Source organism: Mercenaria mercenaria, chromosome 10 (assembly GCF_021730395.1).
Source record: "Mercenaria mercenaria strain notata chromosome 10, MADL_Memer_1, whole genome shotgun sequence".
NCBI classification, from domain to species: domain Eukaryota; kingdom Metazoa; phylum Mollusca; class Bivalvia; order Venerida; family Veneridae; genus Mercenaria; species Mercenaria mercenaria.
In genome coordinates this window covers 16,485,021-16,511,781 of record NC_069370.1, presented here as the reverse complement: position 1 = coordinate 16,511,781, position 26,761 = coordinate 16,485,021, and the positions used below count along the sequence as shown (strand labels likewise).

At 35.7% G+C, this 26,761-nt stretch overlaps 1 protein-coding gene across 6 annotated transcripts in view; it reads left to right on the top strand.

Annotated features, from left to right (window-relative positions):
• The window catches only part of LOC123560920 (semaphorin-5A-like), a 113,762-nt gene extending 90,101 nt beyond the window's left edge, over positions 1 to 23,661 (top strand). For 5 of the 6 annotated variants that reach the window (XM_053552337.1, XM_053552338.1, XM_053552336.1 and 2 more), the window contains 7 exons: positions 181 to 348; positions 2,140 to 2,316; positions 3,013 to 3,192; positions 4,265 to 4,447; positions 17,602 to 17,793; positions 18,135 to 18,302; positions 18,609 to 23,661. In XM_053552337.1, coding sequence (XP_053408312.1) covers positions 181 to 348; positions 2,140 to 2,316; positions 3,013 to 3,192; positions 4,265 to 4,447; positions 17,602 to 17,793; positions 18,135 to 18,302; positions 18,609 to 19,147 — 1,607 coding nt within the window. In that variant the 3' untranslated portion in view covers positions 19,148 to 23,661. Of the gene's footprint in view, positions 1 to 180; positions 349 to 2,139; positions 2,317 to 3,012; positions 3,193 to 4,264; positions 11,048 to 17,601; positions 17,794 to 18,134; positions 18,303 to 18,608 lie in introns of those variants that run through there. The other variant, XM_053552340.1, reaches the window with a different exon arrangement.
• The last annotated feature ends 3,100 nt before the right edge of the window (positions 23,662 to 26,761 follow it).

Below are 26,761 nucleotides of genomic sequence, written 5' to 3'. Positions count from 1 at the left end.
CGGGACCAAGGTCATATAACTGAGTTTGGCGACAAGTCTCAAAAGCAGATTTGCCATCACTTAATTACAGATTTTTTTAATTTAGTTCTACAATGAATTTTTCAGTAGTGGAACAATAACAAGAATTTTGTGTCCTCCATTTTGAAGAGTATATAGCAAATTTTTTGTTTGTAATTTCAGTAAATGGGGGCTGGTCAGATTGGTCAGGATGGGAATTATGTTCCCAGGTAGGTGGGGATGCCACTGCAGGAGAATGTCTGTGTAGGTCAAGGTCATGTGATAATCCGAAACCGTACTACGGAGGTCAGCCTTGTGTGGGCGCCAGCGTAGAAGTCACAAACTGTACAGGTAAGAGGATTTTTTTTGGATAAGCTGTGAAATGTTAAATTAATGGATGTTTTTATCCCTGATCATAGAGTCCTTAATTTACTGGTATACATCAGGGTAAATTGTGATGAATTCAAAGCTGTTTTTAGCTCACCTGTCACATAGTGACAAGGTGAGCTTTTGTGATCATGCAGCGTCCGTCGTCCGTCCGTGCCTCCGTCCGTCCGTAAACTTTTGCTTGTGACCACTCTAGAGGTCACATTTTTTGTGGGATCTTTATGAAAGTTGGTCAGAATGTTCATCTTGATGATTTCTAGGTCAAGTTTGAAACAGGGTCACGTGCCGTCAAAAACTAGGTCAGTAGATCTAAAAATAGAAAAACCTTGTGACCTCTCTAGAGGCCATATATTTCATAAGATCTTCATGAAAATTGGTCAGAATGTTCACCTTGACGATATCTAGGTCAAGTTCGAAACTGGGTCATGTGCCATCAGAAACTAGGTCAGTAGGTCTAAATATAGAAAAACCTTGTGACCTCTCTAGAGGCCACATATTTCACAAGATCTTCATGAAAATTGGTCAGAACGTTCACCTTGATAATATCTAGGTCAAGTTCAAAACTGGGTCACGTGCCATCAAAAACTAGGTCAGTAGGTCAAATAATAGAAAAACCTTGTGACCTCTCTAAAGGCCATAGTTTTCATGGGATCTGTATGAAAGTTGGTCTGAATGTTCATCTTGATGATATCTAGGTCATATTTGAAACTGGGTCATGTGCCATCAAAAACTAGGTCAGTAGGCCTAAAAATAGAAAAACCTTGTGACCTCACTAGAGGCCATATATTTCATGAGATCTTCATGAAAATTGGTCAGAATGTTCAGCTTGATGATATCTAGGTTAAGTTCGAAAGTGGGTCACGTGCCATCAAAAACTAGGTCAGTAGGTCAAATAATAGAAAAACCTTGTGACCTCTCTAAAGGCCATAGTTTTCATGGGATCTGTATGAAAGTTGGTCTGAATGTTCATCTTGATTATATCTAGATCAATCTCGAAACCTAGGTCAGTAGGGCTAAAACTAGGTCTGTAGGTCTAAAAATAGAAAAACCTTGTGACATCTCTAGAGGCCATATTTGTGAATGGATCTTCATGAAAATTAGTCAGAATGTTCATCTTGATGATATCTAGGTCAAGTTCGAAAGTGGGTCGCGTGCCTTCAAAAAGTAGGTCAGTAGGTCAAATAATGAAAAAAACGTTGTGACCTCTCTAGAGGCCATTTTTTTCATGGGATCTGTATGAAAGTTGGTCTGAATGTTTATCAACTGGGTCATGTGGGAAGAGGTGAGCGATTCAGGACCATCATGGTCCTCTTGTTTTTATAAACTTAAGATGATTTCTTCTCATTGGTATTTTAGTTTTTAGTTTAATCATAAGTAAATACTAAATAATTGTTTTAAATTTATTTCGGGGCTTCCGTGGCTGAGCAGTTTAGGTCTCTGACTCAAAATCATTTGCCTCTCATCAATGTGGGTTCAAGCCTCAATCGGGGCGTTGAATTCTTCATGTGAGGAAGCCATCCAGCTCGCTTACCGAAGGTCGGTGGTTCTACCCAGGTGCCCGCTCATGATGAAGTAATGTACGGAGGGGCACCTGGGGTCTTTCTCCACCATCAAAGCTGGAAAATGACCTATAATTGTGCCTGTGTGACGTTAAACCCAAGAAAATGAAATAAATAAATTAGATTTATTTCTGAAAACAATAAAGACTTTTAGAGTACATTTGTACTCTTCTATAAATTTTATTTGATATTTCAGCACATGGTCAGTGGACTGAATGGACGTCATGGTCAGCTTGTTCACAGACATGTGGCTCAATGGCGACTCGACAGCGACATCGTTACTGCAGTAATCCTCCACCTAGATTTGGTGGGAGGGACTGTATAGGACTAGATTTTGAAGAGGACTATTGTCAAGGTCATCCACCTTGTCCATGTGAGTTGTTCACCTTCATATTAAAGTTTTGAGGGAAACAGTTCAGGTGTAATTCTCTGTCTAGATTTGATGGGAGGAACTGCATAGGTTTAGATTTTGAAATGGACTGTAGTCAGGGTGATCAACTTTGTCCAGGCGAGTTGTTAACCTCATTAAAGTATTTAATGGGAGCAATTAAGGTGTCATGCACTCAACCCAAAGGTCTTGCATTTGAGTCCCACATGGCTGGGGACGACACCTTCTCAAAAGGCACTAGTACTGGTTCTTACAGGAAGCAGACTTTAGAAACAACTATGGTATACAGTGACGTTTTGGTGCTTCCATTAGAATTTTTTGCAATACTTTCTACTGATACTGAAATTGTGAGCTTGCAAAGGTTTAGTTTAATGTCTATGTTCAGTTGCCAGAATGCTTCCTCTACTGACATTCAGATCATACTGATTTTATTTCTGGTAAACCATGTTTTGCAATTAGCGTAGGACCTAGGACTTTGTTCATGGTTGTGATATAGTCAAAACATCTACTTCAAGTGGAAAAATGTTATTGCTCAGAAACTTGTCTAGTAAGAAAGGGAAAAAGCATGAAAGAAATTTGCTATAGACAAAATATACCTCCATGAAGTAATTAAATAAAGATCATACACGAAAACAAAGATTTATAATTTGCTTTATGTCAAAGTTATAATAATGTTTACAGTACCACCAGTGAAAGGTAACTGGAAAATGTGGGCAGATTGGAGCGAGTGCTCCGCTAATTGTAACGGAGGAATTCAAACGCGGAGGAGAAGTTGTATAGAGCCTCCACCTCCAGTTGATTCTATACCCTGTGTGGGGAATACTCAAGAGTGGAGAATGTGCAATACTCAAATTTGTGAAAGTATGTGGATTTATTCACTTTTTTATCATTTTTAAATCTTGCTATATGTTATATTTCAATTTTGAGCCTCAAAATGGTATTCTAAGATTTTATCTGACAACAGCTTTTATTTAAATTTTAAACTAGATAGATTAAATTCACAAAAACAGAATAAATTGTGATGATTTAATTTCACAAAACCTGGATAAAACATGTTGTTTTCCTCTTCATTGATGTTGTGTTTAGGAAGTTACCTACACTACGTTTTATGCCTTCATTTGAGCAACCTTATGCACTTGGCCATGTTGTTCTCTTAATATATAAGAAAATCTCTATTCCCAAAGCCTTCTCTTAAACAAAATATAATAAAATTGTGTGCAGGAAGGAGAACAGTTTAGTAGTTCTCTGTAGCTAATCTAAATCTTCAATTAGCTAGAAATTTTAGTTACATAATTTTGTCTTGATTTGATTACCTGTTTGAATATGTCAGACTTTAATGTAATTATGATTCTAGCTTGACTCTTTTATTTCTAAAAGACTATTTAAGAAATAATTTATAGCAAAAGAGTGTTTTAACACTCATTTATGCATGATGGGCAGTTATACATCGGGCGTAATAATTTAAATTATTTGTACGACGTATTACCGCCCGAGTGTATAAATAGTGTTAAAATACGGTTTTGGTATAAATTATTTCGATTCTAATATGCCCTTAATCTAAAACAGTAAATAAAATACAGTAGCGCTCTTTCTTGGTTGCAACAAAAATATTGACGCCACCTCATGTTAACGTGACGTCATTCTAGCATAAGAGTGTTTTAACAGAGAAAAGCATATTAGAATATATAATATTATCAAAATTCTGAACATGTTAAACTTTGTACAAATTTGGTAATTTTGCATTCCTTTTATTTTGTCTGCCTCCTTATTTGTGACTTCCGTCTCTTTGTGTTTAGTAAATATTCCAGCAAAGTCTAGCTGTTATGAATATATTAAGTAAAAATAACATCTTTACGAATATTACCAAAGCTACAGTACATTGATTTAGCTCTGTTTCTCCTAGTATCTAATCTGTGTCTTTTCTTTTTAATAGTGCTTAACCAAATGACTCCATGGACTCCCTGGGTTGCCACAAATCATACAAAGGGAGGTTACTTTGAGGAGAGATTTAGATTTATGTGCCAGGCTAAAGTGCCGAGTCAGACAATGATACAGTCTAAACATATAAAAACTCAGGCACGGTTCTGTTTTGACGGAGGACAGTGTCACGATTCAGGTGAGCTTAGCAGTGGAATTGACACGCATTCACCCATAGATCGTGTTCTTAGACGTTATTGCAAACATAGACGAAGATTGTTTAGAGGGTATTGTAAATGTAGAACGCTTGGGATATTTTTAGTTTGTCAGAAATGTGGGTATGGATGAAGTACGAACATGTGGACAAACGTAGGATAAATCATTCAAGATATAGGACAATTTTTACGTATAAAAAAGATGTGATATTATTGTGTTGTTTTTTTTTTTAAAAAGAAATACTTTTCATAGAAATTTGTGCTATATATTAAAAGTGTGAAATACGTGACTTGCAAGGTCATGTGATGTCATAATGTGACATTTGAATAGTGTTATTTTAGTATTAGATGAAGTAGAAAAAAATATAACAGAGCTGTCAGTTCAGTCTTGAAGAATGTGAATTGTGACTCAATAAACTGCAAGCATAATATGCGTTTGTAAAGATCTGACAGTGCACGTGGATTCCGTGCCAAGTAGTTGAGAGACTCGTGCGCTTGAAGCAGCTTGAACCACGAATTGCCATTCCTGTCAGAAAGAAGGACTAGAGCCAGTATAATTTTTTTTCCATGTCTCAGTCACATGTCATTTCAGCTCATTCATATCCACGCTAGGGCGCTAGTTCATAAACCATGACCTGTCACCTTTCCATGTAGGGTAACAGTAATTACTGTTCACTGCAACTGTTACCTTCTTGTTTGGAAATCAGTAATAACCTATAAATTCTCTTCTGTATTTTATTGCTAAGCAACTTCTGTCATTATGCTATGATATGATAGGGAATCATTGTAATGCATCATAAATCAAAATATTGCAAGTGCATGCACATCCTTCTATGCACTTCCTTCTTTTCCCGCCATTTTCTTAAACATTTCTATCAAATTTATCAAAATTTTATGTTATGGCATGTTTTGAAAAGGAGGCAGCAGTATGAATTATCGATCATACAGTTTCGCAGACTTTACTTCCATGCTCCTTTTCCACAAAGTCCGTTCAGTTTTTTACGTAAAACAAGAAACAAAATCTTAACTTCATAATCTAACATGGGTATATACATGCAGATCTAAAGAAATTATTAAAAACTGTTCTTAGCTTGTTTTAAAAGAGCGAGGGCAAGGGTGACAACTCATGTTTTATAAACTACACGATTCTAAACATTTGTTTCACTTTTCATTTTTCATTATTTTTGTGTTCATTTATCTCTTTTTTATGTTGGAATGAATCACACATAGATATATGTATATAACAATGTGAAACACCTAATTGTGTTTATATTGATTTTTGTGAAATAATTATGTGATCTTGTAAAACTGTGTAATTGTGAAGTAGGTATGAACACACGGACACATGCACACACACACTCTTTTGTTGTAGTACATGTATATACTTTGTTTTTCGTTACCTCCTGATGAAATTGAATGGTACAAAGTGAGATGTTACCTTCCATATCTTGTACATGTTTCTCGTGCACAGTAAATGTACTCTACATTAATTATGTTTTTGATGAGAATATTTTCTCTTTCATTGTGAAAGAGTTTTCTGGAAAAAAGTAGGCAACTATGGAAGATAACTTATACTCACTGTGTACCATTAGTCAATGGTATGGCATGGTCATGTGTGCATTTTATAGTAGATACTAATTTTGATACAATAAAGAACATTTTCGTCAGCTCTATGCAAAAAGTTGTTAACTGCTTCTTTGTATCAGTGCAGTTAACTGCTTTTGGCACTGAGCAGAGGAAACAGTCATACAATAGTTACTTTTATAGTTTGGTTTAAAGCTTTAATATCAAATTTTACACTTATATATGAAATAGAGTTAATTTAGTAGCATTGTCAAGGTTGTTTAGCCAATATAGCTAAGAATAAATCTTGATACAGGGTACTAAAGGTTACATGAAAATTTAAATCTGCTGTACGAAAAGCATTTATTGACAGTTATCTTCACCTTAGTGCCAAAAGTGGATAAGTTCATCGCTGTATGTCAGTACAGTTCTTTACATTTTGCACTAAGGTGATGAGATATTGGTCTTGTTGAATGTTACATAATGAGTCAATGTTATAACTTCAACTTCTCTTGGCTCAAAATTTTGAACTACATTTTGTTGTAACCATATTGATACAAGTACAAAAAAAACCACTTGTAAAGTAATAATAAAAATTTGATGTGAAATCAACATCCTAAAATAACATGTGCTGTCATTTACAAAGTTTAAAGTAAAGGCCATTTCACAATATACAAACTGAAACCAAACCTGAACTGATGCCTTTTTTAAGTGCTTAGGAGTCAGCTAAGCTTTTCATATATCCATTGAATTTGATCTGAATCTTTGGGCAAAAATGTGTAATTCGACCGACTTGTGAAAAAAAGACCTTTTCACCTTTACAGACTGAATTTGCTAACACAACTAGGATTGCAATTTATCCTTTTCTTTTCGGTTTCGGTTTACTTTTTGGTTTCATTTCAGCATATATCTAAAATGGCCAATTAATCATAAAACATTCTAATTTTTTTAGCTCACCTGAGCACAAAGTGCTCAAGGTGAGCTTTTGTGATCGCCCTGTGTCTGTCGTCAGTTGTCCATCGTCCGCTGTCCGTCGTCAACAATTTGACTGTTAACACTCTAGAGGTCACAATTTTGACCCAATCTTTATGAAACTTGGCAAGAATGTTACCCTCAATAAAATCTTGGATGTGTTCAATATTGGGTCATCTGGGTTTAAAAACTAGGTCACCAGGTCAAATCAAAGGAAAAGCTTGTTAACATTCTAGAGGTCACAGTTTTGACCCAGTCTCAATGAAACTTGGTCAGACTGTTACCCTCAATAAAATCTTGGACAAGTTAGATATTGGGTCATCTGGGGTTAAAAACTAGGTCACCAGGTCAAATCAAAGGAAAAGCTGGTTAACACTGTAGAGGCCGCATTTATGACTATGTCTTCATGAAACTTGGTCAGAATGTTAATCATGATGATCTCAAAGTCCAGTTTGAATCCGGGTCATGTAGGATCAAAAACTAGGTCACCAGGTCAAATCAAAGGAAAAGCTAGTTAACACTCTAGAGGCCACATTTATGACCATATCTTAATGATACTTGGTCAGAATGTTAATCTTGATGATCTATAGGTCAAGTTCAAATCTGGGTCAAGTGGAGTCAAAAACTAGGTCACCAGGTCAAATCAAAGGAAAAGCTTGTTAGCACTCTAGAGGCCACATTTATGACTGAATCTTCATGAAACTTAGTCAGAATGTTAATCTTGATGATCTTTAGGTCAAGTTCCAATCTTGGTCATGTGGGGTCAAAAACTAGGTCACCGGGTCAAATCACAGAAAAAGCTAGTTAACGCTTTAGAGGCCAACATTTATGACCATATCTTAATGAAACTATCTTGATGATCTTTAGGTCAATAGGTCAAGTGAGCGATACAGGGCCTTCATGGCCCTCTTGTTTCTGTTAAGATTTGGATTGGTGAATATGTGAAATGACCTTGACTGTAAATAATATGTCCAGTGCAGCTTTTCTTATTTCAGCCTCACTTTTATTAAGAGGGCACATTAGTTTTAAAGCTTCATTTTTTAGCCTTTTAATCTTTATATGGGCACTGTGCACAGACCAACATTAGTGTTTTGTGACCAGAATAGATCCTTATAAGCCTGCACACAGTGCAGTCTGGTCTATATTGTTTGTATGCCAGTGAAATTGATAAACAAACAGTATGGTTGTAGGGAAAAACAATCAGTAGGGACTGATCTCGATCTGGGCTGGTCATAAAGCCCTAACATTGGTTTTCGTATGGCAGCACAGATACATATGTATCATTTTAGATTTCCTGTTAAGAGTAAATAAAGTTAGATTATGGCCCTTTAACAAGTATATACTACTAAGTTTTGTGTTTATAATATGTTGTAAGTGCAATATATATTGAAAAAGTGTGATTTACCTTAAAGTCCATGCCTAATTGATATTATTGTTATAAATTTAAGGTCAGTATTGTTGTGCTGTTTGGAAGTTTTTTAACCCTTACCATGCTAAATTTTATCAATGGACTGGTCCATCTTCCATTTTGGACAGTACCATAAATTTTATCATTTGAAGGGGTGTTTACTGGAAATTTTCTGACTGAATAGTGAACAGTGCAGACCATGATCAGACTGCATGGATGTGCAGGCTGATCTTGATCTACACTGGTTGCAAAGGCAGAATCAATCATGTCCAGAATGGTAAGGGTTAAACATGTGTCTGTTTAGTGCAGTATGTCTCTAAACAAGACAAACTATATAAAATCTAAAAGCAGAAAAAAAAAACATGGAGAAAGTCATACAAAATTACTGTTTGTGATAAGTCAGTGGTTTTTATTTGTATATTTAAGATAAAATCCTATTTTGTGTAAGATTTATATTGAAATACTAATGGGGTAATAAACTCTGCTGTACATTTTAACAAATTTTTCTTTTTTAGCCCACCTCAGAACTAAGTGCCATACGTCTGTTTTTGCTGATAGCAATTTGTAGGTCACAGTTTTGGTTCAGCCTTAATGGAAGTTTGTCAGAATGTTTGTCTCAATAAAACCTTGGTTGGGCTTGGTACTGAATCACCTTGCGCCAAAAACTGGGTCACTAGGTTACTTAATAGAAAAACATTAACTCTCATGAAACATGGCCAAAATGTTTGTTTGTAGGTTATATGCCAAACTTACATGTTTGGGCCACTGATCATAGGGAAAAATGGTTACAAGCCACAGATGCTACCAGAATCTACATAAAACATGGGCAAAATGAATCTTAATGAAATCTGCATCAAGTTGAGAACCTGGTCATCTTATTTTTTTTTAGTTCACTTGGTCATATCATAGAAATCCCTTGTTAATACTAAAGAGGTCACATTTTCTACTTGATCTGCATGAAACAAATTTAAAATATTTGTCTTGATAAAATTTAGATCAAAATAGAAAAAATAGAAATTAAGTAAGCTAGGGGCAAAAAATATAGTTAATTCTGAATAAAAACTAAATCAGACGGAAACTAGATCAAATTGGGTCATAAACTAGGTCACTAGGTCAAGTCATAGGAAAAACCTTGATGCTTGTCTTTATGACATTTGGTCAAGTTTGAAACTGGGTCCAAAAAAAACTATGCCCCTAGATCAAAATCATAGAAAAAACGTGTTTAACTCCAGATGCCACATTTTCTACCTGATCTACATGAAATCATGTCAGAATATTGTCTGAATTTGATAGAGGTCAAATTGGAAACTGGGTCATTTTGGCAATAGAATCTAGGTCAGATGAGCAATGTACAGGACCTTTAGAACCAACTTTGCAAGGAGTGAGGTTAAATGTATCATGTTGTATAAAATAGTCAAAGAATGTACCAATCTATGTCAAAATAGTAACAGGTTGTAAAAATATATGTATAAAATTGTTGCAAATGATATCCTAGTGTGTAAAAAATGCCTTCATGTTTTTTAAACCTTAAATTGAAAAACAAATTGAAATTGTTGTTGTTGTTGGTAATCACAGTGGTTACCTTGGGACTGAATCCACTGACTGATTATCAACTGGTTTCTGATGAAAGACAAATTTGTTATTTAGGTCATTAAGTCAGAGTTCAAGGTCATAATGACTGTCGAGTAAGAAAACACCCTTTGATCAATAACATTAGATGGTAATAAGCTTTTAGGTTTGATAGGCCGAAGGTCAAGGCTATACACTATTCCCTGCTTGAATAATAATTGGAGAAAATTTGGGTTTATATATAAGAAACAACAAAAAAATAAAATGATTTGTTTATGGTCAATAGATAAATACAATATACCAATAACTAGGTCATAGGTCAAGGTCACACAACATAGAGTGGTCAATAGGTCACATCACTAATCAAGGATTAGTGGGTCAGTTGGTCAAGTTAGAGAGACTTAACTGACCTGTGGTCCTTAAACTTGTTCATACTTCCTAGATGAATAAAAGTTGTATTTTGGAAAATAAAGCTGAGTAAATGTGGCCTGGGGATAGGGTTGGGATCTAAAGCTTAGATGTTCATTGACATTGTTGCAGAAATCTTTTGTTTTATGTTCCATTTAGAAGAATTAACCTTCCTTGGGATGTACAGTCCTTTCATGTGAGGAAGCTATCTATCTTCCTTGCAGAAGGTCAGTGGTTCTACCCAGGTGCTCGCCCACGCATGAAATATTGCTTGTAGGGTTTCCCGGGGTCTTCCTGCACTAGTAAAAGCCAGACTGCAGCCTTCATATGACCTATAATTATGTAGTTGTTACTTTAAATGCAACAAAACAAAAAGTAAAAACAAGTAGAAGTAATAAAACAGTTTAGTCCCTCCTCCTCTTACGTATGTGCAAGGAAAAAGATTTCGCCCTATTCGAAAAAGCATTGACGAATGTGATGGACCATAAGGGGGATCTGTCTTAATCAATGTCTTTTCTATTTCTGATTTTATTTTGTTATTTTTGTTTGTACAATGCTTTTTTTCTTTTGAGATATTAATTTCTTTTGTATATTGTGTGTATTTATTTAAATCCCTCTATTTTTTGTAAAGTATGAAATATGAATAAAATGCAATATCACTGAAGATTTTTGTTTTGTCTTTTCTTCCGTTACACTAAGGACCCGAAGTCAGAACTTGCAATCGCAGGAATGATTTTTATCCCCCGACGAAAGTCGGAGGGATATAGTTTTGGCGTTGTCCTTCCGTCCGTCTTTCCGTCCGTCCGTCCGGAGCCATATCTAGGAAATGGTTGGGAATATTTATTTAAAACTTCATATACATGTTCACCACAATGAGTTCTTGCGGCCCGTCAAGTTTCAGTCAGATTGCCCAAGTAACACCAGAGTAATGGCCCTTAGAAGTTTCTAGTGTTAACTATAAAGGGTACTATAAATATGGCAATTTCTGCATCATAACTTTTGCTATATTTGACCTAGAACTATGAAACTTAAACAGAATTTAGATCACCATAATGTGGTTGTGTACACACAATTTCATTTTGATTTATTTGTAAATTAAGAGTTATTGCCCTTTAATTGTATAAAAATCCACATATTTGTACATAACAAACTTACCATTTGGTAGAATTTCATTAAATTTCTTTCATTCTTTTCCATGAACATTTATTGTAAACATGTGAAGTTGTTTACCCACACCTGGTCACCCCCTTACCTTGATCACACACCTCCCCCCTATCCCCCGACCCCCCCCTCCCCCACCCAAAAAAAAAAAAAAAAAAAATCATTCCTTATTTTAGATTTTTTTCAAACAAACTTCATATACATGTTCACCACTATGAGGTTATGGGGCCCATCAAGTTTCAGACAGATTGCCCAAGTAACACCAGAGTTATGGCCCTTAGAAGTTTCTAGTGTTAACTATATAGGGTACTATAGATATGCCAATTTCTGCATCATAACTTTTGATATATTTGACCTAGAACTATGAAACTTTAACAGAATTTAGAACACTATAATGTGGTTGTGCACAGTCAATTTTTACGGATTTCTTTTTGTAACTTCAGAGTTATTGCCCTTTAATTGTCTAAAAATCCACATATTTATACATAACAAACTTAACATTTGCCAGAATTTCATTAAATTTCTTTCATTCTTTTCTGTGAACATTTATTATAAACATGTGAAGTTGCGCACCCACACCTGGTCACCCACTTGCCTTGGTCACCCCCCCCCCTCCCCCTCCCAACTCCCCTCCCCCCCCCCTCCCAATTTTTTTTTTTTTTCATTTCTTATTTTAGATTTTTTTCAAACCTTCCAAGTTGTACCATTCCCCCACCTCACTACTCCACCCAGTCATGCCTACCACTGATCATGCATCCTCTGCACCCCCCCCCCCCCCCACTCCCCTCCAACTTCACCCTTTTACCTTTTTTTTTTTTTTCATTTTTAATTTTCAATCAATATTTATAATCAACATGTGAAATTTTGTTTCCTCTCCCATTCCCCTGCACCCCCACCCCCTAAAAAAATAAATATATACATATATCTATATATAGATATGTATATTTCCATTCCTTTTTTTTTTTATATGTTCAAACCTTCAACATGTTAAGTTGTGACTGCACAAACCTTGCCCTCAGCCATGTTCAAGATATCTTACCTGTGTTCTCTTAAGGACATCTGATCTTTTAAGTTCAAATGTACATGTAAAACAGCAACACCTGGTGCCAAACCACTCAAAGACAATATTTCATTCCAGTTAAACTTCAAGCTCACATTTCAATTAACTGCATTAAATTTTAAAAGCTAAGCTTATTACAGTAAGCATATCCCATTCAAAATAAATTCTTTAGTCAGGATCAAAGTATCATACATTTATTATGTACTCTTTAATTAAACATTTGTTTTCTGTTAAATTGATTTTGACTAATGAAATTATTTGCTTCTTATTAACATCCTTAACTTTTTGCCGGATATATCTTTTTGCCATTCCTCACCACAAACCCTTTCGGCGGGGGATACCAATTCATCGAATTTGCTTGTTCTTCTAATGGTGGCTGCTGGGTAGTGCACACTTTCTCCCAACAGTCACTGATTTTATTTTTGATGAGATATGTATTCAGATATGGCCAATGAAGCGCTGTGAATTCAAAACATGCTGTAGGTATAGTAGTCGCAACTTGACCGCGATGGTTGACCTTAGGCTGATTATTCATATCGGTCATTTCATTATAGAAATCAAGGGTGCTTAGGGTAGCCGTGTATATTTATATGGAATTAGTTTGTATACAGTGCAGTATCAAAGTATATATATTTTCATTTGATCAGTTAAAACTTTCCAATACACTAATTTATATTTACACAAATTTATATTTCCTTCCAGCCCGTGTTTTACGTACACTCCTTTTCAAAAACAGGTTGTGCCTCATTATGTATTATAATACAAAGGTCAACCATCGGGGTCAAGTTGCGTCCACTATATAGTAAGTCAATGTAAATATTAGGAACTAAAGTATGGTGCATGTATGAAGGTTCATTGAAGGAAAGTACTCTTACCTGTATTTGTGCATGCCTTCCTGATATCTATCAAAGTCTTCTTTTTCCTCTGGTTAGAGCATGGAGTTTGACAATAATATATAATTTTTTATGCCCCCCTTCAAAGAAGGAGGGGTATATTGTTTTGCAGACATCAGTTGGTCCGTAGACCAATCGGTTTCCGGATGATAACTCAAGAACGCTTTGGCCTAGGATCATGAAAGTTGGTAGGGCGGTTGTTCATGACCAGCAGATGACTCCTATTGATTTTGAGATCAGTAGGTCAAAGGTCAAGGTCACAGTGACCCGGAACAGTTAAACAGGTTCCGGATGATAACTCAACAACACTTAGGCAAAGGATCATGAAAGTTAACAAAGGGGTGGGTAATGACCAGCCAATGACCCCTATTGATTCTGAGATCAGTAAGTCAAAGGACAAGGTCACAGTGACCCAGAACAGTTAAATGGTTTCCAGACAATTACTTGAGAACTCTTGGGCCTAGGATCATGAAACTTGATAGGGAGGTTGATCATGACAAGCAGATGACCCATATTGATTTTGAGATCAGTAGGTCAAAGGTAAAGTTCACAGTGACCCAGAACAGTTAAACCATTTCCCAACGATGACTTGATACACTTGGGCCTAGGATCATGAAACTTAATAGCTAGGTTGATCATGACCAGCAGATGATCCTATTGATTTTGAGATCAGTAGGTCAAAGGACAAGATCACAGTGACCCGGAACAGTTAAACCGTTTCAGGATAACTTGAGAACAGTTGGGCCTAGGATCACAAAACTTAATAGGGAGGTTGATCATGACCAGCAGATGACCCGTATTGATTTTGAGATTAGTAGGTCAAAGGTCAAGGTCACAGTGACCCGGAACAGTTAAGCAGTTTCTGGATGATAACTCAAGAACGCTTGGGCAAAGGATCATGAAAACTGATAAAGGCGTTGGTAATGACCGGCAGATGACCCTTATCAGTAGGTCAAAGGTCAAGTTCACAGTGACCCAGAACAATTAAACCGTTTCCCAACGATGACTTAATAATGCTTGGGCCTAGGATCATGAAACTTAATAGCTAGGTTGATCATGACCAGATGATCCTATTGATTTTGAGGTCAATAGGTCAAAGGTCAAGATCACAGTGACCCGGAACAGTTAAACCGTTTCTGGATGATAACTTGAGAACACTTGGACCTAGGATCACAAAACTTAATAGGGAGGTTGATCATGACCAGCAGATGACCCCTATTGATTTTGAGATCAGTAGGTCACAGTGACCCAGAACATTTAAACGGTTTCCGGACAATTACTTGAGAACTCTTGGCCCTAGGATCATGAAACTTGATAGGGAGGTTGATCATGACAAGCAGATGACCCATACTGATTTTGAGGTCAGCGGGTCAAAGGTCAAGTTCATAGTGACCCAGAACAGTTAAACTGTTTCCCAATGATGACTTGATAATGCTTGGGCCTAGGATCATGAAACTTAATAGCTAGTTCGATCATGAGCAGCAGATTATCCTATTGATTTTGAGGTCATTAGGACGAAGGTCAAGATCACAGTGACCTGGAACAGTTAAACCGTTTCTGGATGATAACTTGAGAACGCTTGGGCGTAGGATCACAAAACTTAATAGGGAGGTTGATCATGACCAGCAGACGACCCCTCTTGATTTTGAGATCAGCAGGTCAAAGATCAAGGTCACATTAACCCTGAACAGGTCTACGCTTTCCAGATGATAACTCAAGAACACTTGAGCCTAGGATCATGAAAGTTAATAGAGAGGTTGATCATGACCAGCAGTGACCCCTATTGATTTTGAGGTCAGTAGGTCAAAGGTCATGGCCACATTGACCCAGAACAGTAGAACTTTTTTTGCCAAATAACTAGAGAATGCTTTGGTATAAGGTCACATTTGAGGTCACTTATGACTGGTAAAAGACCCATAATTATTGCTTTGAGGTCAGTAGGTCAGACATCCAATGCACAGTGACCAAATAATTTCTGTTCCTTGTGCAGTTACTGAATGCATCAAGGGTGTGGGGGGGGAGGCATTTTGTGTTCTATGAGCTCTTGTTCACTATAGTGTAAAAGCTTACCAGGTTTGAATTATAAGATGATTACATAATGTTGTTTAAGTTGATAATCAGGTCAGCCGCCAAGGACAGAGATTCCATTGTAAGGCCTTTGTTGGTCTACTACCAGTACTTGTGATAGGACATACAAAGTAGATGACCCCTATTGTTTTAGGGTCACTCTATGGAAGGTCAAGGTCACAGGGGCCATCCATCCTTCGCACTTCATTTTCTATCAATAACTGGAGAACCATTTGACCTAGAACTGTCAAACTTTGTAGGCTGATAGGTCTTACAAAGTAGATGACTCTGCCCTTTTTGGGGTTACTCGGTCAATGGTCAAGGTCACAGGGACCTGAACATTGAAATCATTTCCAATCAATAATTTGAGAACCACTTGACCCAGAATGTTGAAACTTTATAGGATGATTGGCCATGCAGAGTAGATGACCCCCAGTGATTGTTGGGTCACTTGATCAAAGGTCAAGGTCACAGAGGCCAGAACATGGAAAAGAGTTTCAGATCAATAACTTCGGAACCATTTGACCCAGTACCTTATTATGTCATAGGATGATAGGACTTACATAGTATATGACCCTATTGATTTTTGTGGTCGATCAGGCAAAGGTTAAGGTCATGGGCCTGAACATTGAAACCATTTCCGATCAATAACTTGAGAACCATTAGACCTAGAATGTTGAAACTTCATAGGATGTTTGGTCATGCAGAGTAGATGACCCCTAGTGATGTTTGACTAACTTGATCAAAGGTCAAGGTCACAGTGGCCAGAACATGGAAAACAGTTTCAGATCAATAACTTCGGAACCATTTGACCCAGAACCTTCAAACTTCATAGGGTGATAGGACTTATTGATTTTTGGGATCTCTTGGCAAAGGTTAAGGTCACAGTGGCCTGAACATGGAAAAGTCTTTCCGATCAATAACTTTAGAACCACTAGACCCAGAATGTTGAAACATCAAAGGTTGATTGGACATGCTGAGTAAATGATCCTTATTGCAGCCAACCATCAGTGTCTTTTTTGGTTTTTGGTGCAGTACCCTTGATTCTTTATCAAAATAAATACATTATTTGCATGTTCCTTAATTAACAAGACTGCTTTTATTAAGACCGGATGTATGACCCTTGAATTACTAGCTTGCCGTCACGACAGCCACCAAAACTGTTGCATTACCCCAACTTTGTTAACAATTCTCAGCAAGCTCATATCTGAGTTTTTACTCATCTCGACTAAATGAAGCTCCATTCAGGCCTTCCAGCCCATAAATGACATAGAATCCATAAGTCTTACCTACATTCAGTTTGATTAGTCATTTTTTTAACAAAATTTGATTGTCAGTAAATTAGTATCACGGTAACAACTATGATGTAACCATGGACTCTACAGATGGATTTAACTGAAAGAATTTACTTCATCTCAATGGTTAGTTGGATTTCAATCAGCGATGTACCTACAGGTGTGTCTACTTTATCACTGAACTATTTTCTGTAGAGGATGCACTTCTTTTTGGATGTTTTTAGGATTATGGTAAGGGTAAAAAAACCTTACATACGTTTTTTGAATATCTGCATCTTTTCAATTTAGGATCAATGTTTTTGATATCAGTGATTAATGCTTTCATTAAGTTCTATTTAATAAAACACTTGAAAAAAAAGTGTTTGCCACATTATGTAAATTTATGGTCTACTCTAGGTTTAAAGATAACTTAGGCATGCCATAATGTTACAAACTCCTCTAACTACGTTATCAATCAAAACTTCAAAATGGACCGTTCCTTGAGAATGCTTGTAAGATTCTCAATGGTAAGCATAGACTTTAAGATCACATTTCAGAAGCATGGTTTGCATGAACTAACACTTTTTCACCTTGTGATATTTATAAAATATTCTGTAAAATAAAAAAAAGTTGTAGTTTTTTGGATAATTCAGTATGTAGCTGTTATGGGCAAGGAATGGTGGTAAAGAGGCAAGCCTTAAGTCCTAACCATAGATCAAAATTTGGCAGTCTTAAATCGATAATTCATAACCACTTTTTACAGATGTCGCTCTTGTCAGCGATACTGACGGCGGTTGGTCAGAATGGAACTCGTGGTCTACCTGTTCACGTGACTGTGATGGTGGACTAAGATGGCGGAAAAGGGACTGCAATAACCCGAAACCTCTTGGCCAGGGACGTGACTGTCCTGGTCATGCCATGGAGGGCCATGAGTGCAATCCTCACCCATGTCAAGGTAAATTGGATAAGGCGAATTAAGTTTATTATTTTACAAAAAAAAAAGAATAAACATACAAATTAACTCCAGTGGTCTCCTAGCACCTGATGTTAAGATGTTATTGACAATTTAATTCTGTGGTTTCAAAGAATGTAGCAATTTGTGATAAATGTCGATATCAAAAATGGCTGTTTTTTGTTTCATGATATTGACTACATAACAAATAATACATGTACATTAAAAATGCTTTAATATATGTCTTACTAACTTAAAATATTAAATAAACTTACTTTAAATGTTCGTATTGATACATAGGTTTGAGAAAATATGCATAGCTTTGAAATTCATTAATATCTCAGGTGTTTGGAGTTGTTGGTCGGCTATATCAGGGTGCTCGGTAACGTGTGGGGCTGGGGTGATGGTTCGATTCCGTGAATGTGACAGTTTACCTCCTGGCAATAAATATATCATACCATGTGAAGGTAACAGACAGGAGACGGTTGATTGTGATATGGGACCATGTGTTAGTAAGTGGCAATTTTTTTTTACATACATGTACAGACAAATCTGACTTGACTTTAAACAATGCTGGACCAAGTTTCATGTCAGATTCAGACCTTTGCAATGTACATTGACCTGTTGAGTTGTTCTTTGTTAATTTTGTTCATACAGATTTGAATTGATATTAAATGACTTTGAAGTTCAATTTCAGTTAAATTTGTTGTCATTTCATGAATCAAACACAGAAAACTTCCAGTCTACGAATTCATTAAAGTGTCAAAATTGTAAATCATCATCAAATATAAAGAGAATTATAAAATGTTTGTTTTCAGATGTTGCTCTTTCAAGCTCAATGTCCGACGGTTTCATGCAGAAACCCAGATTCAGTCTTGCTCAAATGTTTCTTGTCGGAGGACTTTCCTTTTTCCTCGGCGGTTCTGCATCTATAGCTTTGTATTGCTACGTAAGTAGTTTTCGGCGCGCGATGCGTGATGCCAAACAAAATGAACGGAAGCAAAAGTTAGAGAGGAAATTGAGTGAGCAAAAACGGCTTTCAAAACGGCAATCACAGACGTCAATTAGGATGGCTCCATCTATGTCATCACATACTGGATTAGATGATGGTTTTGTTAGTGGGCGGAGCAAATTTTATGACGTTGAGACAGTTATACGAGATTCTCCCAAGAGGATGTCGATGGGAGTGTCTCATTCCACGCCATCGCAAATGAGCTTGGATAATGTATTTTGTGGGCGTAGCAAAGTTTATGACGTAGAAAATGTGATGAAAGATGCTCCTGGTCAAGAGGAACCGTATTATTCTACAATCGACAAGAGATGTGCGCTCAAGACATTTACAATCAAAGATCTTTAAAATATTTGCTTTTAACGACAGACAACTGATTAGCTTAATCTCTGTCTAGGGCTGTCTTGTGCAACAATTGTACTTTTTGTAATCATTCAAACGCTCAGATTATTCGCTCAATTTTCTCAGCATTTATAATATACTTTACACATGCTACTACCACTACAGCCATTGTGCTTATTTCCACTTGCCAGATCGAAACACGTCATTTTGACCACACCTATTGGCACAAACAGTACATTTTTCAACGTGTATTATGTATACTTTATTTACCTGTTTCTAATTATATTTTCCTAGCGACTCGAACTATTCCAAATGACAAGAAATATATTTAATATTTATGCTTAGAAAATGAAGCAATGTTGTTACAAATCGAATATGGTGCCACGTTCAAGTAGATAATTAGGTAAATGACAGCGAGGTATATATGATAATTGCTCCTGAATGTTTGTGTAATGTATGTACGGTGTCAATTTTCGACAGAGTATGTGGCGCATCAGTATTATAAGGCCAAGTAACTGTCTAATTCCGACAAGAATAAAGTTTCAGTAAACAGTCTGACCTTATGCAACCAGTGCAAGTTGATGAAGAATATCACAGTTCAAGTATTTATTCTTTTGAAATCCCTTTGCCATGAAACTATCTGTTTCTTTGTTAGTAACGGGAAAATATTTTCTTATGTTGAACGGTAATACTCATTTTTTTTATTTCTGTGCTCATGAAAATGGTACATTTTTATATATTTTAGAAACAGACTATAGTTTGTATTGTTATTTACACGTGTGTTTTGGCAGCACTGTTCATGACTTATATTTTCATACTGCATTTAACATTTATTATAGTTATGAACACATAGTTTTTGTAACAAGTTTTCAATAATATTGTTTCATTCATTCATTTTTTTTTTTTGCCTGTTCTGGTTGGACAAAAACCAAGAAGGTTGACTGAGGACTTAAAGACCCACCACAACCAAGTGACCTACTAACCCCCACCCCCTTTTGTAAACTTCATGAAAGTCAATCTGATAATACAGGTATGAGACAGCTACACTACAAAATGGCAAATGGTACAATTTAGGCCCTTCCAGAATTTAAGTGTTCACAGCTTCATCTGTTTACTTATTCACTCAATCTTTTTTCGGTATTGTTTTAAAAACCTAGATAAATAACTGTTTAAAATACACTGTAGAAACAGCCGCCGTGGTCTAAACTTTACTAAATACATCAAGTACAGTGTATACTGATACATAAATTCAATACAATATTAAGACATTGAACACATTGTCCTGGCTGTCAGTTTGTAACTAGAGATAGTTGTAGTTCTCTTTTTTTATACATTATAATTATACAAATCATGAATAATTACCATCATGGACATGTACATGTACACACACAAATTTTCTTTGTTGGGGTCTTTAAGGAGGATTGTTTTATCACTTGATGCCTGAGCATCTTTATGTATAACTTGCAAAATATTTTTGCCTAACGGCTCTCCTACTCTATCAATCCTGACATTCTTTTTGTTGATACTTCCAGTTTTCTGACATTTAAAAGTGAATTTTAAATTGTTTTCACTATAACACATGATCATAGATTAAAACAACACTTGTCCTTTTATTCTATGATCATAGTCAGAGTAATTTATGTATGAGTTATCGGTGTAGAAAGGCGAGTTAATCTGACTTTCAGATACAATCCGAAACATACCCATTTTTTATAGAGTTTGATTTGGGGACATTGATAAGTTGGCTTTTATTGTATACATTGATTGTTTAAATACATTAAATTTCAATTGTTGTTTTCTGATAGACTTAATATTTATTTATCTAACTACTTACATATTTATTTATTTATTTATTTATTTATCTATTAATTTATTAACAAAATTTATGTTATTTTATTAGATATTCTTGTTATTTTTTTATTGAAAGAAAAAAAATGACTGGTCGAATATTCTCTGGTAATGTTTCCAAATAAAATGACAAAATGGTATACAGGTGTGTTTCAATATTTCTTTTCATCTAAAATTATTGAATAAAAATCTGTTCCACCCTTATAATGGAGTTACAAAGGCATTCATGTGAATCAAATACACAAGTATGGCAATAAAGCAAATTTGAACATTTTTTAAAGCATAGATATTGGATATTCATCAAAACTATTACATTGTATACATACTTTTATATATTGGAGTAAAATATTAAATGTGATAATTCACAGTGAAAAATAGCAAATATTTTTTCAATATTTGAACAATACTCTAGATGTACAAAAATTGTGACTACATGGAAATATATACATGACCTAAATATTTTCAACTTTTTGTAAATGCTTTGAACTATTCATAGTAAATCGACTGTTTTGACAAGCCATGGAAATTGTGGTAAAGATTCAAACAATTTTCAATGGCATTATTATAGTTTCAGACATTACCGTATTTTCCCCAAGAGTTGGGGCACCATCAAAATTTGCCAAAATAATTATTTTTCTCATACCTGGAACAACTGATACGGGGACTGGAAAGCGGCATTTATCTTATCTTATGCTGTCGTCCAATCGAAGCGTATGCCGTAGGTTATTCTGCTATTACTCACACACTTACGCCTTACAGTTTAACTCGGCCTTTCAGTGAAAATCTGGGTAAGCATTTTTTGAATTTTTTGTTGAAAACAAAAGTTCTGCCATGAAATTATTGCCTGCATCTGTTTTTAAATGGAAAATATCTACATTAATGTTAATTTTCGCCCTGTGAAAATGGCTAAATCTAGGCTTGTCTTACCCAGAGAGAAAGATGTCGTTTTTTACATGATATTTGCCTTGTTGATTCAGAGTACCGGTATTTAGAACAATAAAATTAGGAAATTTTTTAATGAAAATAGCAAGTCGAAACTGTAAACTATTGCCTGAAAATATTTGTTTATGATATTGCTTTGTTCTTCACCATTTAAATGCGTGTTAAACCTAGATGATTTTCTGCAGTTTTATTTAAAAGTTCAGAATACTAAATGTAACTTAGTTGTCGGCCTTTTTTAAAAATTTATTGTTATTTTAATTTAAATACATTGTATTTTTCACACATCAGTTTTAAGATTAAATTTATTAAACTAATTTTTTGAGTATAATCAACAATTTCGTTTGAAACATTCTCTGCGTTCAAGAAGAATGTTTGTTTCTGTATGTAGAAATCTGACATAATAAACAATAATTATAATTATGGCTCTACAAGATTAAGAAAAGTGTCAGCTTTCTGGGGTTTTTTTTTCCATTTTATTTATTCAAATCCAACAAAAATCGGTTCTTTGATAAAGGTTTGAAGTTACGTGGTAAAATATATCTTCATGGAAGTGAGCTCGAGTTAATTCATAATAATTGAGCATATCACCACATGCAGTCGCATGCGGTTTTTCCTTCAGAATCCCTTTTCCTTCAGAATCCCTTTAGATCAATCTCTGATCATCTAATTATCGCCACTTAACATGTGACTGGTAAACCCTTTGAACAAAAGGTGTTATAGCTCCATGATTAACATGAGGTAATATGCTAATTACACGCTAATCGATAGTGGCGAAAACAAAATATCGATCGCTAACGACTGGTCGATATTTACAGGTATGGACGACAGCATAATACAGATAAATGTATTGATTTATACGGAGTGTCTACTCCCCGTATTAGACCTTCCTGCTCATACCCAAAGAGCTATAAAAATATGTATTTTATACTTCTTTGTCATACCTAACATTTGGGACAGAAAATTTTTTGGATATTTTTCTTTTTCTATAAGTTCGGACAGTCTGTGAAGCAACAGTTACTGTCTCACCAACAAAAAAAGTGGGGATAAAAATGAGAGGAAATGTAATTATATTCCTGTTTTAACCTTTAGCATGCTAGATAAATTGTCATCTGCTGGAAATGTCGTCTGCTAAAATTGTAAAGTTCATTCAATTTGCTCCAAAATTGGAAGAAATATTGTCAGAGTAGCAAACAGCTTGGAACCTGATCAGACGCCGATTTAATCGGCGTCTGATCTGGTTCCAAGCTGTTTGCAAAGGCTGTTAAATTCGCCTGCAGCAGGCTAAGGGTTAATGGACTTGTCAAACTTCACAAAAAAGCTGAAGTTATGATCAATAATTTGACTGATTGTAAAATGATATCATTGTGTCAAAATGTAAATGTAATATTTTTCATACGTGGTAAATGTAACAAAAAAACTCGAGTTTGAATGAATATTTTCAAATATACAACACAAACTGTATATTGCGATCCTGTTCCTCAAGCTTTGTATTGATAATCTCATGGTTGTTGTGTGAAATATTCCCCTTTTTCTTTGAAAAATGTGCTAAATGTTGGCAGTACCATTTGCAATATTTGCCATTGTACATAATTATTGAAACACACCTGTATATTTGCATATATGCACTGGATAAATTTATGATACGATTTTTTCCTATCGGCAGAAATTGTTATGGTAAATTATTTGTACATTTTGTTTATTTCTACAATGTAAATAAAATGCACTGTCTATTTGTATTATTTTTATTAAGACGTTTGTCTGCCCATTGTTTTCTAACCATTGCACTTCAGTTGGTGCCTTAATTCCTTTATGTCTAAATATAACGTCAAGTATATTGATGTTTTCGACAAAACAACACAATTACAACCATTCGCCAGCTTTGTAGAAATTTTGAATTTTGTTAGTGTGCACATGCTGAAGATAGGAACATTCAGATGGATAAGTTTATCACACAATATTCTTAAAGTTGGAATACGATTTATTTTGTTTGTTTGTTTTGGGTTTAATGCCGTTTTTCAACAGTATTTCAGTTATGTAACGGCGGGCAGTTAACCTAACTGGTATTCCTGGATTCTGTACCAGTACAAACCTGTTCTCTGCAAGTATCTGCCAACTTCCCCACAGGAATCAAAGGTGGAGGACGATTGATGTCAGACACAATGTCTTTCCTCAAATCGTCACAGAGAACATACGCCTGCCCGGGGATCGAACTTATGACCCCGAGATCTGTAGATCTGCGCTCTCCCTATTGAGCTAAGCGGGTGGACGGAATACGATTTATATCATGGTCCAAAGTTACAAAAATGAGTTCTGAACCCAATCTCAGAATACTCTCATGCCATTGGTCAATCTTATGTTTGAACTCAGAATCAACCAATCAGATGCTTCCGATTTAAGACTGGTCAGTTTTATAACTTTGAACCTTGGTCCTTGTACTTCCCGACAATATTCTTCACAAGACACTTTTTTATTGCAGAGAAATTTCGGAGTATTCGACTGCTATACTCCATGGATAGTAGACAAGTGTAGTCGACTGCAACACTCTATGATTAGTACGCTGGAGTATTCAACTGCTATACTCCATGGATAGTAAACTAGAGTAGTCAACTGCTACACTCCATGGATAGTATGCTGGAGTATTTGTCTGCTATACTCAATGGATAGTACACTTGAGTAGTCGACTGCTACACTCCATGATTAGTACGCTGGAGTATTCGACTGCTAATAATTACTCCATGGATAGTAGACTAGGGTAGTCGACTGCTACACTCCATGATTAGTACGCTGGAGTATTCGACTGCTAATAATTACTCCATGGATAGTAGACTAGGGTAGTCGTCTGCTACACTCCATGATTAGTACGCTGGAGTAATTGTCTGCTATACTCAATGGATAGTACACTTGAGTAGTCGACTGCTATATTCCATGGACTCCATGCGCGAGGTCAGCTGCTATATTCCATGGATTGTATATGTGAATAGTCGACTGCTATACTCAATGGATTGTTTGTTTGAGAACTAGACTGTTATTCTCCATGGATGTTAGGTGCATGTAAATTACTGCTTTATTCCATGGAAGATACGCAGTAGTTTACTTCTATACTCCGTGGAAGGTACACGTGAATAAATTACTTCTTTACTCCATGGAAGGTACGCAGGAGTAGTTTACTTCTATACTCCATGGAAGGAACACGTGAATAAATTACTTCTATACTCCGTGGTAGGTACACGTGAATAAATTACTTCTTTACTCCATGGAAGTTACGCAGAGTTGTTTACTTCTATACTCCGTGGAAGGAACACGTGAATAAATTACTTCTATACTCCGTGGAAGGTACGCGTGAGTAGTCATCTGCTATATTCGATGGATGGAATGCCCAAATAGTCAACTGCTGTAATCCATTGATGGTATGCAAAAGTAATGTCGATTGTTATTATTATGTCTCTATGGATGGTATGCAAAAGTAGAAAAGTGCCTCAATGCGTTACATAGTTAAGTACATGTATTATATAATCGATTTTTTAACATTCTCGTAATAATTAGCACCTTGAGTAGCTGGTGTTGCCATAAATGCTGTCTCACTTAGAAAATTCAGGTAATATTCCTGTGATGAAAGTCCATGTGCTCTCCTTGTTTGTTTTGGGTTTAGTGCTGTTTTTCTGCAATATTTCAGTGATGTTAGTTAACATAACCAGTGTTTCTTGATTGTATACAAGTATTTACTTGTTCTCCGGAAGTAACTTAATTTCTACAAATAAATCAGAGGTGGAGGACGATTCAGACACAATGTCTTATCAAATCGTCTTGGAGTATATACGCCTCGTCAGGGAATCGAACTCTGCAGATCTGTGCTCTCCCTACTGAAATAAGTGGACGGGCTTCACATGTTGGCAAAACTCATTTTTTCATGAAACTGTATATAAACAACAGAGCTGGGGCTATCGCAGACAGTAATGGTTATCAGTCCCTTTAACAGACTCTGGAACTTGTTTTACAATCTACGAAAGTTACTTTATATAAATTAAAAACAAAAATTACATATCGACTTGCGTTCTTGAAGTACTTTTCGCCATGTGTTTATATATTTGGCCAACGTTTTGAGGACATGATCCAAAAGTTAGGTTGATACCGAACACTTTGTACCCATAGATGGATTTCAAGCCCACCAAAATGAGAGAAAATTTGCCTTTGACCAATCAGTAAGAAGACCAAATATGAATAAAGATAAAAGTGCTACACTTAGATCACAGGAAACTATTGTTGGCAAACTACCAGTTTGAAATCTATGAACAAGAGGACCATGATGGTCCTGAATCGCTCACCTCTTCCCACATGATCAAGTTTTTAGTATGACATCCTTTTTTCTATTATTTGACATAGTGACCTAGTTTTTGAGTTCATGTGACCCAGTTTTGAACTTGACCTAGATATTATCAAGATAAAAATTCTGACTAATTTTCATGAAGATCCATTGAAAAATATGGTCTCTAGAGAGGTCACAAGGTTTTTCTATTATTTGACCTATTGACCTAGTTTTCAAAGGTATGTGACCCTGTTTTGAACTTTACCTAGATATCATCAAGGTGAACATTCTCACTAATTTTCATGAAGATCTCATGAAAAATATGGCCTCTAGAGAGGTCACAAGGTTTTTCTATTTTTATACCTACTGGCCTAGTTTTTGACCGCACATGACCCAGTTTCAAAATGACCTAGATATCATCAAGGTGAACATTCAGATCAATTTTCATGAAGATCCATTGAAAAATATGGCCTCTAGAGAGGTCAAAAGATTTTAATAATTTTAGACCTACTGACCTAGTTTTTGAC